We start from the raw sequence: 19956 nt of genomic DNA, 5'->3' as shown, positions 1-19956 counted from the left end.
TTTACAAGAAGACTTGAATAAATTGAGTGATTGGGAATGGGGATGCGAGTTCAATGTTGCAAAATGTAAGGTTTTAAAATTTGGAAAATGGAGATGGAATGCAGAATTTATGCTTGGTGAGGATATATTGTTGGAGGTGGAGGAAATAAGAGATCTTGGGATGATAGTGGATAAGGATCTGAAATTTAGGAGACACATAGCCGAAATTGTGAAGACAACACAAAGGCTTCTGGGAATGATGCAGAGGACACTGACTTTTAGAAGTAGGGAGATTCTTGTTCCATTGTATAAGGCTTTGATTAGGCCACACATGGACTATTGTGCCCAGATTTGGTCGTTTTTCAGAAGGACAAAGAGATGTTGGAAAGGATCCAGAGGCGACTGACTAAGGTAGTTTTCAACCTCTGGAATGTCGAGTATGAGGAAAGATTGAGAAGATGCAACTTGCAGAGTCTGGTGGACAGGAGGAAGAGGGGAGATATGATAGAGACCTAGAAGTTAGTAAGGGGGTTGTTATAGGATCAATGCTGGAGAGGTTCTACAGAAAATAGTGGGAAATCAGAGGAGAACCAGAGGTCATCCCTGGAAACTGTATAAAGAGGGTATGAGTAGGGCAGTGAGAAGTAGGTTTTTTTCATGCAGAGTTGTGAATGATTGGAATGCCTTGCCTGAGAGTATGCTATCTGCAGAGAATTTGAGTGTGTTTAAAGCAAGGTATGATGAGCTGTGTGTACGATAAAAGAACCTCCCAGATGAGTCTTTGACTCTGTGGGGTCTTAGGAAATAATAATAATTGTGCAATGCAGCAACTGTGAAACTTTTATATCTCCATATTTGAGCATTTCTGGCCAAATTTCTTCTACTATAGTTACCTTTCCACATTTCAGTTTTTTTTATGACTTTTTCTACTTTAATTTTGGATATGTCTTCCTAATTGCATTCCTGTTGCTCAAAAGGTTCCATAAAGAAGTTTGTGATATAAGTAGCTGTGAGCCAGTGGCCATCCCTTGTTTTTGAAGTTAGAAATTGTCTTGCTTCATGAATTAACTTGAGCATGGCATGTGTGCAAAGAGGGCTGTAATGCCAGGCAGAAATTTTTTTCATAGAAGGAGAATTATGTCATTGATGAGGGTGTTTTATAATAAGAACAGTGATCTGACCAAGATATCTTGTTTACCTAAACATAGTCCTTAATTTTTGATAATAAAACAGTACTTTTTTTTTTTTTACTGTACAACAGTACAGTGTACCAGCATGTTTATTAATAGTGACATGTGATATGGTAGTGATGCGATATTTCCTGCTAGCAAAGAATGCATATCGGCACCTATCAGGAATTGGTTAGTAAGACAATGTTGATTATTTTTTTATGTAGAAAAGGGAAAAATCTACCATTTCTTTTAGTAGTAACACTAAAGGAGTTGGTAGATCCCCCCCCCCTTGCCAACACACACACACACACACACGCACACACACACCACACACACACACACAAAAATAGTCAACATGTTATTACCAAAATTAAGGATTATGTTTTAAATAAACAAAATCACTTAGTCAGCTTTGACATCACTACCCACTTTACAAATACCCCTATCAGTGACACAATTCTCTTTCTACAAAACATATTTCCACCTGACAGTATGGTTCTCTTTGCTTATGAGGGTGGTCTGAAAAGGTCTCGGCATCGAACATAGATGGCAACACTATCAGCACGATTTTTTTTTTTTAAGTTGGTAGTACATGTGAAATTGCAAGCCATTCTATCGAGTAGTTTGTTTTATACAACTGTCTGAAGCGCAAAAGTCTTGTCTGTATCCCTTGAAATGGATAAAATTGAGTATCGTGCGGTTATAAAAGTCTTTGTAAAAGAAGGTTTAGTGGCAAAAGAAATTCATTTGAAGTTCATAAAAGTTTATGGGCACTCTTCTCCTTCATCTTCAACAATTAAGAAATGGGCTGCCGATTTTAAACGTGACCGTACCAGCCATGAAGATGATCCATGTGAAGGACGTCCAAAAAGTGTAACAACAGCAGAAATCATTGATCGAGTTGCTGGTCATCCAATATGGTATTGGATGACCAGCAAGTCAAAGTGCATGAAATTGCTGAGACTATATACATTTATAAAAGAATGTGTAGGATATATTTTGCATGAAGAATTGCAAATGAAAAAGCTTTGCGCAAGATGGACGCTGCGCTGATCAAAAACGCACGTATGAAAATCTCTGAACAGTGCTTGGAGCATTTTAACAAGAATAAAACTGATTTTGTGCATCGATTTATTACTATGGATGAGACTTGGATTCACCAGTACATACCAGAATCCAAACAGCAGTCAAAACAGTGGACAGAAGCCAGTTGTTCAGCACCAAAGAAGACAAGGTCATGGTATCAGTATCGGTGTTTTGGGATGCTAAAGGCATTTTGTTTATTAATTATCTTGAAAAGGATAAAACAATAACTTTGGAATATTATTCCGGTCTGGTGAAAAAATTCGTGAAGAAAGACCCGGTTTGCAGAAGAAAATAAATCATCTTTCATCAGGACAATACAACTGCCCACAAAGGTGTTTTGGCAATGGGAAAATTAAGGGATCTGCACTATTAATTGTTGGAACATCCACCTTATTTCTCAGATTTGGCTCCCTCTGACTTCTTTCTCTTCCCAAAACTGAAACTCTTCTTCACTGGTCAGTGTTTTTCTTTGAATCAAGAGATGACTGCAGCTGTAGAGGGATATTTTGCAGATCTTACTGAGAACCACTACAGGGGTGGAATAATGTTGCTGGAACATCACTGGAATAAATGCATTAGTCTTAAGGGAGATTATGTTAATAAAAAATAAAAAAATTTTGAAATTATAAATTCGTTTTTTCGTTGTTAGGCCGAGAACTTTTCAGATCACCCTCGTATATACCACACTCAGGTTACTTCTTGCAGCAAAACAGTTTCTACCTTCAAAAAGAAGGGATGGCATAGGCTCACTACCCACCTTCCCACCACATCCCATTGCAAACTTCTTGAGGGAAACTTTCAAGCAGAAAGCTCTTGAACCAGCGAATTTAAAACCAAAATGCTTAGATACATTGATGATGTATTTTGTGATTTGGACACATTCCACAACCATATTAAACAAACAACACCAGTGTATACAATTCACAGTAGAAATAGAAAAACAATTTCTTACTGTTCTTGGATACTCTCAAAATAACTCGTCTTCCATTTGGCTGTCTCTCATTTAGTGTTTATCAGAAACCTACACATACCATTCAGTTTGTGCATGTAGACTCCTAGCAGCACCCAGCATCAAACTAGGGATAATAAATACCCTCAAAAATAGAGCAATAACAATGATCTCAAAAACAAAATGCAGTGGATTAGAACCATCTTTGTTAAAAGTGGATGTAATAAAAGAAAATTGGCATCATACTGGACAAAAAAAAATAACACCCCGAGATAAAAATAATTTCAGCAAAGCTATTTCTATCCCCTATATTAAAGAAACTAAAAATATACAACATGGAAACTACCTTCAGTCTTCCTACAAAACTGAAAAATCTGTTTAGCACATCTAAATATCTCCCTCATGTCCAGGTGTATACCAAATTACATGGTGTAATTTTCTCTTCTTTGGTGAAACAGGGTGCACAAGTGATATCAGAAAACCCATATCAACCTAATCTACCATGGAAAAACATACCTTTACGATCATGTGCTTGGAGACCCTCCATAGAATTGATTGGGAAGGCACTCTACTTCTACACCACACAAAAACCTGGTATGAAAAAAAATTAAGGAGGCATGTGAAACATTCATAAAATAACCAGATTTAAATAAAAATGATTGGTTAAAAATCTCCAAATTTTGGACAACATATATACAACCCTGACCAATCTAACTTACAACATGTAACTCACAACACATCTACAACAGAAATGGAAGAAAAGTTAACATCAGATAATGGAAACTTTAAAAGGCAAAGTAACTTGAAGATGAAAAAACAACAGAAGTCCTAGTGTCCTTTTTTTTTATGTATGAAAGAAAGGACTCTAGGCTACCATATGCCAAAACAGTGAATGAATATTGTAATATTGAGTTTGTAGACTTAAAGTAATATTTAAAAGTAACATGATAAGAATATTCTGATTGGCTGATATAATTAATTATTAATCTTTCTCACTTGAATTTTTTTTAATGTGCTGTTATTTATTATTCTATTTAAATTTATTATTATTGTTGTTGTTTTTGTACCACAAGATACCAAGCTAGATGGATTTATATAGTATTGGACTTGAAAAGGGATCACATGATTGAGATACAAATTACTGAAGGTTTTTACAAGATTAATTCAGAGAAAATTTTTCAGAACAGGTCTGGTGGTGGGAGAACTAGGGGCTATCCATTGAAACTAAGAAGGGTGTTAGAAGTAGGTTTTTGCTTGGAGAGTAGTGAATGAATGGAATAGGTTGCCAGAGTCTGTTGTGGATGCCATGACTGTGAATGAGTTCAAAGCAAAGTATGATAGATACTGCACAAATGTTGGATAATTCTTGACATGAATTTTGAATCGATGGTTTGAAGCCTCCATCGATGAGTCTGAGGACTCCGTGGAGTTGCCTGTAATAATAATAATATAGCTGCCTGTGTTATATTGCTAGTTGCTGTGATGTAGTAATTTCAGGAATATATTCAGGAATATATATTGATATATATATTCCTGAAGATGACGTTAATGTAAAGGCGAAAACATAGAATTTTAATATTATTAAAGTTTTTATCTCAAATGGTAGTTGACCCCATAAATTAATATAATGAAGCTTATGTTAGCGGTAATAAAATGAATGTCTCCTAAATTTTTGCTAATTTAATGGAACCATAGTTATTGAAGTTAGGGAAATGCTTTGTGGTTGATGCCAATTCTAAATAACAGTGTTTCAGACTATTTTTTATGGACTTACATGCAGCACCTGAGTCTTCTTCCATTTAATCCTATGTGATGAGCTATCCTAAACATGGTCTTGCTAGACTTGATCATAATAATAATAGTAAATGTAGTTTATGTATTCTTCAAGGTGGATGTTAAGAGATCTTTATGTTCGTAATCCTACTTTAGTAGACCATGTATAGGCACATGGAACTTTATGTATTTTTGGATGTGTTAATAGCTAAAGTTTGTTTCTAAGAGAATGGATAAAGATAACTAGTTGGATGTGGGGGTTCAAATATTGGTTGAAATTCTATTTGTTACACCTTTCCTATTTGGAGCCTCTGTAGATCAACCAATATTGACCATGCCCTTTTGTTTGAAAGATCTGGATTCAAATTCCATCTATGATGCACAGAACCATTTTAAGAAGTTTTCTTAAAATGTTAGTTAGCTGGTTTCCCATAGAGATAGCATGGGTTTTCATCCCAAAAAATAGGCAAATAGCCAGAAAAACACATGCAATTAACAGATATAATACATTGGCCTCATAAGCCGTGGTTGCTTTGGCCATAATCTCAAATAACAAAAATAACAAGAGCACTGCTGTCTTTTCAAATCTACCTTGGATATAGAAGATAAAAATAGTTTTGTTGTAATTTCATATTTAAATTCTGTTAAGGGCATATAGTATTTGATGTATTTTATAGGGATTGAAACCATTGGCTAAAAAAGTATTTTTTTTTCTAATATCCATAGCTCTGTGTGCTTGTGGGGCTGTATTCATGGACTGAATGATGGTTATCTAAGTGCATTTCAACCTGTGCAAGTTTCTATAAATTAGAAAAGATAATGAATCATATAAAAGACAGTGTAACTAATGTGTCTTGAAAAGGCTGACCATTATTTGTTTATTTTTCTGTTGTGAAGTGTATTTGTTGGTGTTTGGACTGTTTAAATGTATTAAATATGTATCTAATGTGTCTGGACAATGTGACAAATCACAAGCACTTCATCTGCATAGCATAGCAAAAATGCCAGTGACCACATAAATTCTCTAAACATTTTTGTGGTTTGTGTCCAAAGTTGAAGGATGTGGATTGAGATATTCCTTGTCAGTAGTCACTAATTAATTGGTTAGTTCTAGATTGTGAGAAGTTAGCCAATGGTTACCTTCTTCACTCTGTGAGAGAAATGAGGTGAGGACAGTAATTTGATAGCAGACTTTATTTTCCTTTCTTGGGATGGGCTGAATATAGGCTTGCTTACATGTTGTGGAATAGAGATGCATGGAAAGTATGAAACTTGAGATGATATAGGATGGCTGTTAATTCTGGAATTCATTTGGGAAAGGGATATTTAACCCAAGATTGCACTGGAAGGATGACAAGAATCATATGTTACACTGGTGGATAGATTGAAATTTTTGTTAGATTATTGCTAAAGCATACATCTTTATTTCTTCCAGTTTGATTAGTGGAATTGGAGAATAGAGGCTAGTTCATGTTGTGACCATTAAAGTCTCCAAGGAAGATATCTTCACTGCTTGGGTATTTGAACTGCTGAAAATCAAGCTTCAGGAATAAATAATCAGCAAGATGAGTTATGTAATGGAGTACAGTAAAAACAGCACATGAATGCAACAGATGAGAACAAGGAAATTTTTGTGCAGAACAGATCATTTCAGGGACTACCAACTTGGTTTGGTAGTCCCTGAAATGTCATATCTGATCAGTGCCTTAGTACCATCATTGTGATGGAGAGAATCATGAAAAATATAGTTTGAATAGTTGAAGTGGACAATTGTTGAATCTATCAGTTCAGATTCTGTTATCAGCAACTTTAATTTGTTAGAATTTCTATTATTCTTTACTTAGATAATGCATATTTTTTGCAATTTGTCTTCTCCTCAAGCTATACACAAAGTGTAAAAAAATGAAATTAAGGAAGAAATGGAGTTCATGATATACTACACATCATATAAATCACAATATGAAGAATCCATATCTGATTACCCAGTGGATTTTGCTCTGAAGTATGCAGTTTGCTTAAATTTTAACTAGACTACTATAGAATCTCCAACACCTGAACCATGCAGTTATCTGAGCTAATGTGATTATATTTGTTATAGCTGAAGGGAATTTCTTTCTATCTTTTTTAAGTGCATTCATGCTTACCACTTATTAAGATGTTTGAAACTTGTACATCTGAGATTTTCCAGATAATAATGTTCTTAATAAAGTGATCAGGTTCTAAAGTTCTAAAACTGTGACTGACTTTCTTCTGTATATTGTTATTAGCTAGAGAGAAACAGAGAAAGAATGAATCCTATTGAAAGTGAATAATATATTTCATGGTTATTATTCCCATTATAAGCAGTGATAGATTATTGATTCTGCTAAGTTTAGAGTCATATTCTGTTTTTCAGATATTTTTCTAGCAACAGTTAATGTACCAGTTCAACTTGGTGTGTTTGGTAACAAACAGTAATTTGCATTCAGGAAGCCACAAGGAGTAAATGGACCAGAATACTGTGTAGAGAGAGAGAGAGAGAGAGGGGGGAGGAAGCATACGTTTGCAAACATATGCAAGAAGATATTCATGCCTATGTCTGTTAGTGCTTTCTAATAGACAATGTATAATTTTCTACTCTTTAGGAAACATATGAAGATGTGTTTGTATCTAAATCTCTTCAAATTCCATGGTTCGTTGTAGCTGGTAACCATGACCATTATGGGAATGCTTCAGCACAAATTGAATATACGAAATATTCAAATAGGTGGTAAGAAAACATTTATTTAGACTATGTAAACTGTTTTATATATATAGCGTAATTTTGCTCTTTCTAGTCTGTATTTTTTTAATAACTTTAATTACGAGATAGAAATGGTTAAAAGTTAATTCTTTAACACATTGATGCTGGGCAGGACCAAATCATCTCATGTTGTTCTTGTTCATGGAGTTCAGATGCACACAAATTAAGTCATGTGCTTTTCATTGAAATTAAGGTAGAAAGGATTTGTTAGTTTCAAAATATATAAATAAATAAGAGAATTTCTATGTTTGGATGGTATAAAGAAATTTAAAGGATAGTGAATTATGAACTGGTAGTCAAGAAATGTGAATTGTGTGTATCAATAGTATGTTTAAAGCTGAAAAGTTACAAAGAAAGAAAGAGATTTGATAGAAAAAAAAATGATACATAATAATTTACAAGATTTCTGTATGCAGATAGTATAATCAAAATACCATATGTCCATGAATTGCATGCTGTTTTCACCTCATCTTTCTGCTCATCCATAGTAACAGAAGACTTTCTAAGGAGCAAGATTATTTGTGCAAAAAAAAAAAAATTAGACTGCAGTATTTATAATAAAATGATTCATCTGGACATGGTATGAATTATGTATATACTGCCAGTGTCACGTCTTTTCCTGTCACAACTTCTTAGGTTAATGGAATTGGTGAGTTGGAGTAGAAATGAAACAAATGTTTCTTGTTACTTTTTATTATTATTACCCCCTCCTACACACACACACACACACACACACACACACACACACACACACACACACACACACACACACACTGTTCCTCTCCCCCCCCCCCCCCAAAAGGAAGAAATTATTTCGCTTAACCTTTTAAAGAATATAGAGAACCAACTGGGACTTGCTGACCTATTGTCCGAACCTCACCCTCTCTTTGTGCACTTCATTAGTATCTACCTTGATACTGCACAAACAAGGATGAGCTGGCAATTTGCAATTTAACTGACCAAATTCTATTCTGTATTGACTTAAACCAAAAGATGATAGGACAACAAGATGAAATGTTGCCTGCTGGAGTTACTCAGTTGAATAAGGCCTATACTTTTTTCATCAAGGAACCAAGGCAAACAGAGAAAAGTCAACTACTGAAACAAACTCCAACTTAGCATCAGCAGAATTCAAGAATTCCATCAACCTAAGAAGAATGACAGGAAAAGAAGTGAAACTGGCAGAAGAATTAGAGAATATGACATTGACAGAATCTGTGTTACTAAAACAAAGATGCCACAAAAAAAAAAAAAAGATGAGATTATTTTAAATAACAAATACAATATTTATATTCAGACAGTAATAATCAAGGAAAGGAGAAGCAGTTGTAGTATTCAACACTTAACAATAAGAATAATCTTTAATTGTAGACAATATCAAGTAGAGTGTTGTGGACAGACTTCAAAATAAAGAAATTGCCAATAAAACTTATTTGTGCCTCTGGTCCCTAAGTAGTTCTAAGGAAAAAGTAGATGAATTTTTTTGTTCATTAGAGAAAGCAGCTGACATTTAGAAAAAAAAAGAAAAGTTGGTCCTTCTTAGAGATCTAAGAGGAGAGTAGGAAATGAATACTAGAATTATGGAAATGTGTTGGAAAAATTTATTATTATTATTAACACCAGACCTCCATGGAGTTTAAAGACTCACTCTAGGAAGCAAACATTAGCCTTTGTGTGTAAAAGCCCATCAAACTGTGTTTTAAACTCATTCAGTGTATCTACGCTCATCACAATGTCAGGCCAAGCATTCCACCAAGAAACCACTTTCCCATACAAAGAACCAACTCCTTATGTCCCTGCTCACAACTTCCAAGTATGTCCCATTGTTCTGCCCCCTTCTCCCCATTCTATGAAAAATTTCTCTCACATTAACCTGGGAACAACCCTTTACCAATTTAAATGTTTGTAATATCCCCTCTCTTTCTCTTATTCACAAGGCTTTGCAAACTGCATTCCTCAATCTGTCCTCACATCCCAAAGACCAGTTGCAACTTAAGTCAGTCTTCTCTGGACCTTTTCCAACATATCCTCATCACCATGAAAACCAGGGGACCAAATCTGCACACAGTAGTCCATATAAGGGCTGAACAAAGCCCTATATGGAACCAGAACCTCTTTATTTCTACAAGTTAAGATCCTCTGCATCATTGTCATAATCTGATGTGATGTCTTCACAACTTGTTAAATGTGACCTCCGAACTTCAGATGCTTATCCAACATCACTCCATGATCTCTTATCTCTTCAATTTCCTTCAAAATTTCCACCAAGCATATACTTTGCATTCCATTGTTGGCTACCAAATTTTAGATCCTTACATTTTGCCACATTGAATTGACTGTTCTATACTGTTGCTTACTCATACAATCTATTCAAGTTATATAAGGCCACAACATCTACCTAACTCCTCATCACTTTCCCCACTTTTGCATCATCTGCAAACAGTTGTATATCACCAGTTAAACCTATTCCAATATCATTAATATACAAATTAAATAACAATGGTTCCAAAATTTCCCCTTGTGGCACACCGCTAGTAACTTTCCACTAATGATTTGGTGAAGAGAGCAAAAGCTAATAATTTAAGTACTTGCTGGATTTTTGTTCAATACAGACTAACCATCATTAATTCCATGTTTCAACATAAAATTGTGCATAAATTTATATGGAGATAAGACGCAGGAATAAGAAAAATAAAATCTTGTTTATTATCACTGATAGTGACTTCTTTATTCTGGTTGAGGGCACAAGATCATATAGATGATTTGAAATAAGAAGTGATCACCATTTAGTTTGAGTTGGATGAAATGGAACATCATATTGAAAAACACATAAGAAAGTTTTAAAAACAATCAATGTTCAATCAAGAATCAAGTGTGTACAAGGTGTTATCAAAAAGAAACTACACTGTGCTGAATACTCGACAACAAATCAAGTTAGTCTCACACTGCTAGGTGTCAGTGCCGTAGACAATATTGAGTCAGCCTGCCACATGGCTTGAGCTGTGTGCACCGGAACTCATGTAACATGCATTATTCTTATCAGGAGACTATTATTCTTATCAAAGTAATTCAAGAGACCCTTGAATTACTTTGTAAGGCATATGAAAATGAAGCCATGAGCCAAACTCCGTGGTTTGAGTGGCACTCGTGTTTTAAGAAAGGCAGAACCACCTTGGAGGATGACGAGAAACCAGGATGATTGTCCACCAGCACAACCCACAAAAATGTTGAAAGAATTCAACATCTCATCTGTGCAGATCGACCCATCACCATCCAGGAGGTTGCTGACAGAGTTGGAATTTCATATGGAGCAGCTGAAGCAATCGTCACTAGGAGATTTGAACATGCATTGTGTCACTGCCAAGTTTGTTCCATATCTCTTGACTTCTGACCAGAAGGAGCACTGTGTTAATGTTCATCAAGATTTTCATCAAAAGGCCATCGATGACCCAACCTTCATTTCAAGTCTCATCATAAGGGATGAGACTTGGGTTTACGGCTATGACCCAGAGACAAAACAGCAATTGTCACAGTGGAAGAGTTCACATTCCCCAAGACTGAAGAAAGCAAGACAAGTCAGGAGTGTGACAAAGAGCATGTTGATTGCCTTTTTTTGACATTAAGGGATTGTACACAGAAAATTTGTCTCTGATGGTCAATGCAGAATTCTACTACAATGTTTTAAGATTGAGAGAAGACATTCATCGCAAAGACCAGAACTGTGGTGAAACTGCAACTGGCTCCTCTACAATGACAATGCTCCCTCTTACAATGCCTTAACAATGTAAAAGTTTTTGGCAACCAATAGCATAGTAATAATTCCACATCTTCCTTACTCACCAGATTTAGCTCCTTTTGACTTCTTTTTTGTTTCCAAAAACGAAATTGAAGATGAAGGGGTGGCATTTCAGCACTGTTAAGGAGTTCCAAGATAATCACAAGCAGTGCTTGACCACTTTGCACTTAAACAAAAAGACTTCCAGGAAGTGTTTGGAGCATGGGAAAAGTGGTGGGATTGCTGCATGAACTTAGAAGGGGACTACTTTGAAGGGTGTTAAGTCCAAATTTAAATTGGGTAAGTTATAAAGATTTTATTAGCCTAGTCTGGTTTCTTTTTTGATAGCACCTCATATATATATAGGGATAAAGAGGTGGTGGTGCCTCTATATAAGACATTGGTCAGACGACATGGACTACTGTACTCAGATTTGGTCACCTAGTTTTCATTGTGATCTAGAAACACTAGAGGATCCAAAGACAAATGATCAAAGTGATATTAGGACTCTGGAGTGTTGGTTGTGAAGAGTGTTTAAGGAAATGTGGATAACAGAGGTTGGAAAGAGGAGATATGATAAGAGACCTTCAAGTTAGTTAAGGGATTCTATCAGATTAATACAGAAGGAATTATAAAAAAAAATAGTGGATGTTACCAAATAGCCATTCTGGTTTTGCAGACCATGCTCTGGATACTCGCCACAGAATACGGTGGAAGAAAGCAACAATAATACACCGGAGCAAATATAAATTTGAAAGATTATTTATGGAATCAGCCTCTGCCATAAGAAACTCTCCAAATCTCAACAAATTTGGTTGTATGCGACTGCCCCAAATTTGGGAGGCATACATCAGCAGACCTTCAGCCCAACGGCCAAGAACGCCTACTTAGCCCGCCAGAGGGCACCATCAGGACTTCTAGGAGAACGATAGCTTCATATCTTCATTCTCAGTTACTGTATTGTTATTGCCTGTGTGCACCTGCCTTTTTGTAAGTTCCTTTAGAAAATGGCAATGTGACATTACCGAAATATCGGAAATATCTATTAAAGTATAATTTAATTTATATTCGGATCTACGTTGTTTCAATTCCCTAAGTTATTTAGAAATGCATAACCAACGTATAAGCCTGTCTACGAGAATTAGAGATGTCTAGGGAGTCAAGGACTCATTGAGAGAGAGAGAGAGAGATAACACATTACTCACACCAGTTGGTCACACCTTCTCTTAAACTCGTTTACCCTAAATGCGGTGAGACTTCAATAATTTCAATAGTTATTCCATCCAATCACTGCTCTGTGAGGAGAAGAATTTAGTTCTCAGTTTTTCTTAATCACAGACAAGCTTGACTTCCATGGATGCCCTTGTTCTTCTTTCACATACCGTATAACAAAAAAAAAAAAAAAAATTTGCTGGCATCCTGTAACACCCTTTTAGAAGTTTATAGTTCTCTGTCATATCACCCTTTCTTCTCCTGCTGTCCAGTGTCTAAATCCACATAGTCCCAATCTATCCTCAGAATTTCATTCCTTAAACCTGATATTATCTTTGCAACTCTTCTTTGCATCTTCTCCACAGCTTCTTCATTCCCTTGGAATCCAGAACACCAAATGTTACCTTGGTAGTTCAGGTGTGACCTTATCAAGGCTGCCTAAAGAGGTGAAATGGCTTCCTTATCCATGCATATCAATGTTCAGTTCGTTATCACAGTTATGCTCTAAGTTGCATTCGCAGTTTTTGCTATTTTACCTTTAAACTTCAACTTCCTATCTACCATATTTCCAGGATCCCTAGACTCATCAGTTTCTCTAAGTATGTAATCTTACCAATATAACATGCTGATTTTACATGATGCAGGTGAGTCTCAACAGATCGCAGTATGGTGGCTGCTCTTCTAAGCACGACATCCAGACCAGTACTTGGATCATCTGCTGACAACTTGGTGCCCGCACATCACACCTGAATGTGCGGCATAGGAAGCAGCTGCCGTATAATCTCACAGCTGCCTTAATCTTCCATTCTAGTGCCTCATCGACATAGCGATCACACCGTAACAGTACAAAAGCAACTCTGGCTAGTGCTGTCTTTTAACGTGCGAGGCATGAATGGTATCATTGCAGTGGCTAGATGGGATTCTGACTTAGAGGCGTTCCATCATAATCCCACGGATGGTAGCTTCGCACCATTGGTCACGTGACCAAGCACATGTACCGAGTGTCTGAACCTGTGGTTCCTCTCGTATTGAGCAAGATTAATATCACAATGACTAGTCATCAGTAGGGTAAAAGTCACCCATCATCTTTATGTGCAGGTTGAACTCTCTTGGCAGTGTACTCCTGTCTCGCATTAAGAACCTAAAGGCATTCAGTCCTTAATGTCCTGTTATACATTAACCTAAAGTCGTTCAGTTCATGCATTTACCACAGCATGACTATTAGCCATACTCGCCAGCACAAGACAATACCTAGTTATAATATAATGCACGCTTAATGGTTGTACTCTTGCTAACTGCAGGACAAGCGCCTGCCATGGATGTGGCCAGTCGTACTTGCACCTTGAAAGCAACTTCATCCTTCTTTCCCCAATTCATTGATCCTTTTCCTTAACCTAGCTTACATGCTAGCTTAAATCTAACTTAAAACACCTATCCAAGGATCTCTTATTCTTATCTCTCAGAGTAATTCATTATAGGTCTTTTCGCACCATCAAGACCACCAACCCAATCCAATGAGAACACCAATGCCTGTGAGTTAGAAAAACAACCTCCCTACGGTGTATGTGCATAGAGGCACAGTGAGTCTTTAAGGGCACGCCCACCTCTTCCCAACTTTAGCAATGGTTGGTAGATAGCCAATTGCCTACGATAAGCTCATGTACGTAGGTGCGCGTGTGGGATGACAATTCTCCACATTTCTGAGAGTAGCACTCGACATTCTCTCTACGGGATACTCAAACAAGTCGTGCTGGACCTGGTCTTCCACCAGGAGTTTTGTTAGATGCAGTAAGCTGCATCTTATAAGACCAGGCTTCCTCTGGTAAGTTACTCTCTATAGAGAATCCAACAAAATTTGGCTAGTTTCAATTACCAGCAGAACCAAGGCTCCATCCAACATGTCTACCTCAAGCAGAGTCATGTTTACTCCAGCCAATTACCCACGATCTTGATTGATATTCTTTCACTTAAACATTCAGATCACTAGACAGTAATCACATTGGTGGCAACACATCTCAACAACTATCACAAGTTGCTTTATTCTAATTAGACAGTCAGATTCCCCTGGTCTGTGCCTGTTCTGAGTCGGCTGTTAGTTGCTGGCTGAAACGGTCGCACCAGATGGGCCATCTGGCACACTGTGCACCTGAGGCATTCCACGAGAAGGCCCCGACACTGGTCTGGACTCAACCATTCCATCACTGTACAGTTTCACCCAGTCCCTGTGCAGTGCCATGCCTGTTTCGGACCCCCAGCCCAGTCCTCAGAGCCAATCCTTGTCATGAGATTATGGATCTGTCTTGCCAACTTTTCTTATCTACATTATTCTATCGACTAAAGGTTGTTTACCTTGGAGGCCTGATATGAGTATGGTCCATCACGAAAATCACACTCTCTCCCTCAGATTTTCAATATCAGGGGATGAGTCTCGATAGATCACAGTATGGTGGCTGCTCTTCTAAGCACGACACCGAGACCAGTACCTAGGTTGTCTGTGAATGATTTGGTGCCCGCATCGTCACACCTGAATGGTGAGATGTAGGAGGCAGCTGCCGCATAGTCACAGCAGATGCCTTGATACTTTCATTCTAGTGGCCTCATTGCCATTTAATTTTGCAACATAATTTCATTCTCAATATTTGACCAAGCACATATTTTCTTGTTTCCAACTTAATCTAACTTATAAACTAGCTTAATTCTAACTTAAACTAGCTTACATCTAGGAACTAGATTCATACTCCTAACAGGGAACTTTAAATAATAACATATTCATCACTCAGAGTAATTCATTATTAGGCATGTTGACTCAGCGAGTCCCACGATCTACAATCCACTGAGAACAGCAATGCCTGTGAGTTAGAAAGAAACTCCCTGTGGTGTATGTGCATAGAGGGCACAGTGAGATTCCTTAAGGGCACTCTAACCTCTTCCCAACTAGATATCGTCATATTGATCTTAATTCCCTGTGATGGGCACACAGGTATGCCACTGTGTGCGACCAACTCCACGTTAAAGACAGCACAGAAGCCCAATCCTTCTTGGATCCGCAAGTAGGCCAGGCATATCTCTTTGGGATCCTCAAAGTTCACCTGGACCTGGTATACCGAAAGTAGTCACCGGGAATTACTTCCAGTAGCTATCAACAGGATCCCTCTGATAATGTATGCCACTGAAAAACTTATAGAAATATTTATTATCCTGTTATATCTTTTAAAAATTGATGGAATTGTGCTTTCTGCACACATCAGGCTTCCAGTGATGAATTATTTCAAGAAATAGTAAGTAATCTCAGCAGCTAGACCAAGGCTCCATCCAACACGTCTATCTAAAGGAGAGTCATGTTTACTCCCGCCAATTACCCACGATCTTCATTGATATTCTTTCACTTAAACATTAAGACCACTGGGCAGAAAATCACGTTGGTGGCAATGCCTCTCAAGCCAAATTTGCAATATGCTTTGTTTTAATTAGACAGTCGGAATCCCCTGCTCTGTGCCAGTTCTGAGTTGGCTGTTAGTTGTCAGCCAAAATGGTCATGCCAGACGAGCCATCCAGCACGCCGTGCAGCTGAGGCATTCCATAAGAAGGCCCCGATGCTAGTCTAGGCTCAACCGTTCCATCACTGGACAGTTTTGCCCACTTCGGACCCCAGCCCGACTGGAGCACTCTTCAGAGCCAATCCTTGTCCTGAGGTTACCGATCTGACTTCCCTTACCTACATTATTCTATCAACTAGAAGCTGTTCACCTTGGAGACCTGCTGCGGATGTGCACATGAGCTCTACACTTAATAATGTTGAATTGACAGCCATTATTATTTGCTCACCATTCCAGCTTATTAAAGGTATTCTGTAAGTACTACACATAAGTGATTGCTGACACTGTAAAGATGGGTAGGTAGACAATCAGTTGAACATCTGTTGTAAGGGCCTTCCCAATATCATTAATGTATTGAACAACAATGGTCCAAGAACTGATCCCTGGGAACACCAATGGTCATCTTAAGTCTGGCATACTCGTATCTCCCCCACATACCACTTTCTAATACCTGCCTGTCAATCACCTTATTATTCAAGTCAGTAGTTTATGCACTCATCACATGTCTTCTAATTTATGCCTAATATTTTGTCAAATGTCATTCTCTCTTTTTCCATCTGAATTGTAATGTTATTATAAAATATGAATAGTTAAACCAATGTTGTTCCTTGCAAAGTATAAGAGTTTGTTTGTCTATTAGCCCATTTCTGTATACAGAAAGGTTAAGCCTTTTCTGGTTATATAATTTGAGTCTTAGCTTAGGAAAGATCCACAGAAATAGAAAGAGTGCATGATAGTTCCATTGTTCAAGGGTGGTGGAAAAAACCAATGTGTAGCTACAGGGTGGCCCAAAATGTACCGACCAAGTTTAAATCTAATTTTCTCTGCAATTAGCTGAGAAAATTAGATTTACATTATAGCCATCAAACACAAATGGCTTAATGGTTATAATGTGTCGGTAAAGTTTTTTCTAATTTTGCCAGCTAATTGCAGAGAAAATTAGATTTAAACTTGGTGGTACATTTTGGGCCACCCTGTAGCTACACATTGGTTTTTTCCACCACCCTTGAACAATGGAACTATCATGCACTCTTTCTATTTCTGTGGATCTTTCCTAAGCTGAGACTCAAATTATATAACCAGGAAAGGCTTAACCTTTCTGTATTGCAGAATTTTGGTCAAATAGATCATGCAACAGCTCTAGAACTTCCTTCTCGTATATATGCCTTTCTCTCTCTTTCTTTCCCTCTTTTCACCCAGTGTAGTGCTAGCACTATGCTGGGTGAAAAGAGATTGATAGCTTTCAGTGTAGCGAGTGCTGATTCGAACAATTACATCTGCTTCAGACATAAGCATACAGTCTACATAAAAAAGTAATTCTTTTGGATTGCCTTTACCCTGCACAGCAAATTTTTTTTTCATACTTCTACTTTGCTTTTTTGTACAAAACTCAACATTTCTAACCTGTTCTTTATATATTTCATGACTCCTCTCATCCTTATTTTCACAATATTACTTCTATATCATCCTCTTCTTATGGATCCCCCAGTTTCTCTGGGGTTTTTCATCCCTCAAGCAGGCAAACCGGCCCCGTGAACACACAGGTTACATTCATAGGATACCTCCAGGAATAAGGAGTAACCAACCTATTCTGTAGGATTTCAGTTCTGAATGCCTAAGTAAAAAGTGTAGGTCTACGTGTGAGCATAAATTAGGAATATAGATAGATAGATAATAATTTCAATAATCATGTATCGTATAATAATTGAATTCTCTGTCTATCGCTTGCAAACCTATTGATGACATTGATAAATTTACAATTCACACTTCACTCAGTAACTCACTAGACACAGGGCTAATGAACTGGTTGCTGTTCACAATAGTAATGAACACATTTTTTTCCCCAAATCAGAAAAAGATGAACCAAAAACAGGAACTTGTGTTTTATTGCTGCAATAGATGAAACACGTGTTCTATGGTTACCCTGCTGAGGGCCAAAACCGGCCAACCCGTAATAAAATTTTAAGACAGGCAAAGCATCTCCATGGTCGAGGGTGTAAGGTTACATATCTCAATCACTTTTATGATTATAAGTTGTGGAATTTTTTTACTTAATCCTGGGGTTGGGGGGGAAGTGCCCTGTTTGTCCCCCCCCTCTGCAGACACCTATGCTATAGAATACTTCTTCAGTCAGTAAATAGAGTGAAATTTGAATGGTCTTTCTTCTGGTAGCCTAATGTGTTGGAAGCAAATGCCATTTCCTAGGACTACACAAGCATCCTTGTATTAAAGTATCTGATGTAAAAAAGAAATGTTTGTGAAATACCATATTAAAGGATTTGGAACTATTTTTGAAATGTTTGCCATTGTCTTTAGGTGGAGGATGAATTTCGTCACCCAGTGTGAGACCACTACCATACTTATTGAAGGCCTGAAGTGGCTTCAAAAAGTTCCATGTGTCATCTCTAGAGCAAGGTTTCCAGACTGTGTAAAAAAATAAAGATAGGGAAAAGAAAAAAAAAAAAATATATATATATATATATACACACAGTAAAACCCTGTTTTTACGTTCCCGCAATTTACGTTTTCCTGCCATTTATGTCATTTTCCGTTGGTCCCATCTTAAGGCCTATTCTTATGATATATTGTTTTCCCGCCATTAACAACTTGATGTGGACGTTATTTCCTGTGATTTGCGTTTTTTTCTCGGGTGGCAATACTGATTTTCGAATTGATATCTACGCATTTCTGTTCCCAGATGCCGTTGCTTTTGGCTGTAGTTTCGTTTCCACCATCACAGTGACTTGCACACTTGCAGTAGTGATGAGCGATACCGTGATTTTTCAATCACTGTACGAATTGATATTGCAGAATTTCTGTACGTAATTTAGCATGTGAAAGTTGTTTTCAAGTTGCAGTGGTGGATTACCCATAATATGGATATGGGTAATCCACCACTGGATTACCCATATGCCCATAATGTGGTGGATTACCCATATCTGGGTAATCCACCACATTACATTTAGCAAAAGATCTTGGAATCTCCGTATCCACTTTGAACACAATGGTAAAAAACAGGTTGAGCATTGAACTCAATGTAAAGCAATCTTGCGCTATGTCAAAAAAAAAAAAAAAGCAAAAACAATCAACAATTAAAGATTTTTTAAGTAGATAAATGTAAGTAATTATAAATTTATTTATTTTCAGTTATTAAATTTTGTAATCTAGTATGTAGACTCACATACTAGCAGTAAGTCATCTTTTAGCCTTTTTTAAATGTTTTTTTACATTTCCTGCTTTTTACACTTTTTTCCATCAGTCCCCTGAAAAGTGTAAAAAAGGGATTTTACTATATCTATATATATATATATATATATAAAATTAATAAAAATGAACAAAAAAATCCTTAGCTCAACCATGGTACAAAATGTGCTCAAGATTTGCAAATAATCATTCATGGGTGAGAGCAACATAGAAAAAGAAAATAGTGGAGGAATGATGATGCTTAGTTCTGCAGCATAGCATGATTAGTGATTGATGTGAGTCTGTGAAAGAGAGATACATCATATCAAGTAGATTGCCCTCGTCTGGATAGCACAAGCATTTTTAGAGAGTTTTTGGCGCACAATCCTACATGTGAGAATAGTATTCTACGAGGGAGGTCTGAAAAGTTCTCAGTCTAGCAATGAAAA

General features: G+C 37.1%; 1 protein-coding gene across 1 annotated transcript in view; it reads left to right on the top strand.

Moving 5' to 3' along the window:
- The window catches only part of LOC150093046 (tartrate-resistant acid phosphatase type 5-like), a 112272-nt gene that overhangs the window by 42586 nt on the left and 49730 nt on the right, over positions 1 to 19956 (top strand). The window contains exon 3 of the mRNA XM_090413516.1: positions 7584 to 7708. Within this exon, the coding sequence (XP_090269642.1) occupies positions 7584 to 7708 (125 nt within the window). The remainder of the gene's footprint in view (positions 1 to 7583; positions 7709 to 19956) is intronic.

Source organism: Typopeltis vanoorti, chromosome 24 (genome assembly GCF_054136105.1).
Source record: "Typopeltis vanoorti isolate ZY-2024b chromosome 24, IOZ_Tvanoo_1.0, whole genome shotgun sequence".
Taxonomy (NCBI): Eukaryota; Metazoa; Arthropoda; class Arachnida; order Uropygi; family Thelyphonidae; genus Typopeltis; species Typopeltis vanoorti.
The sequence above is the reverse complement of the archived record's forward strand: the minus strand, read 5'-3'. Positions and strand labels throughout refer to the sequence as shown.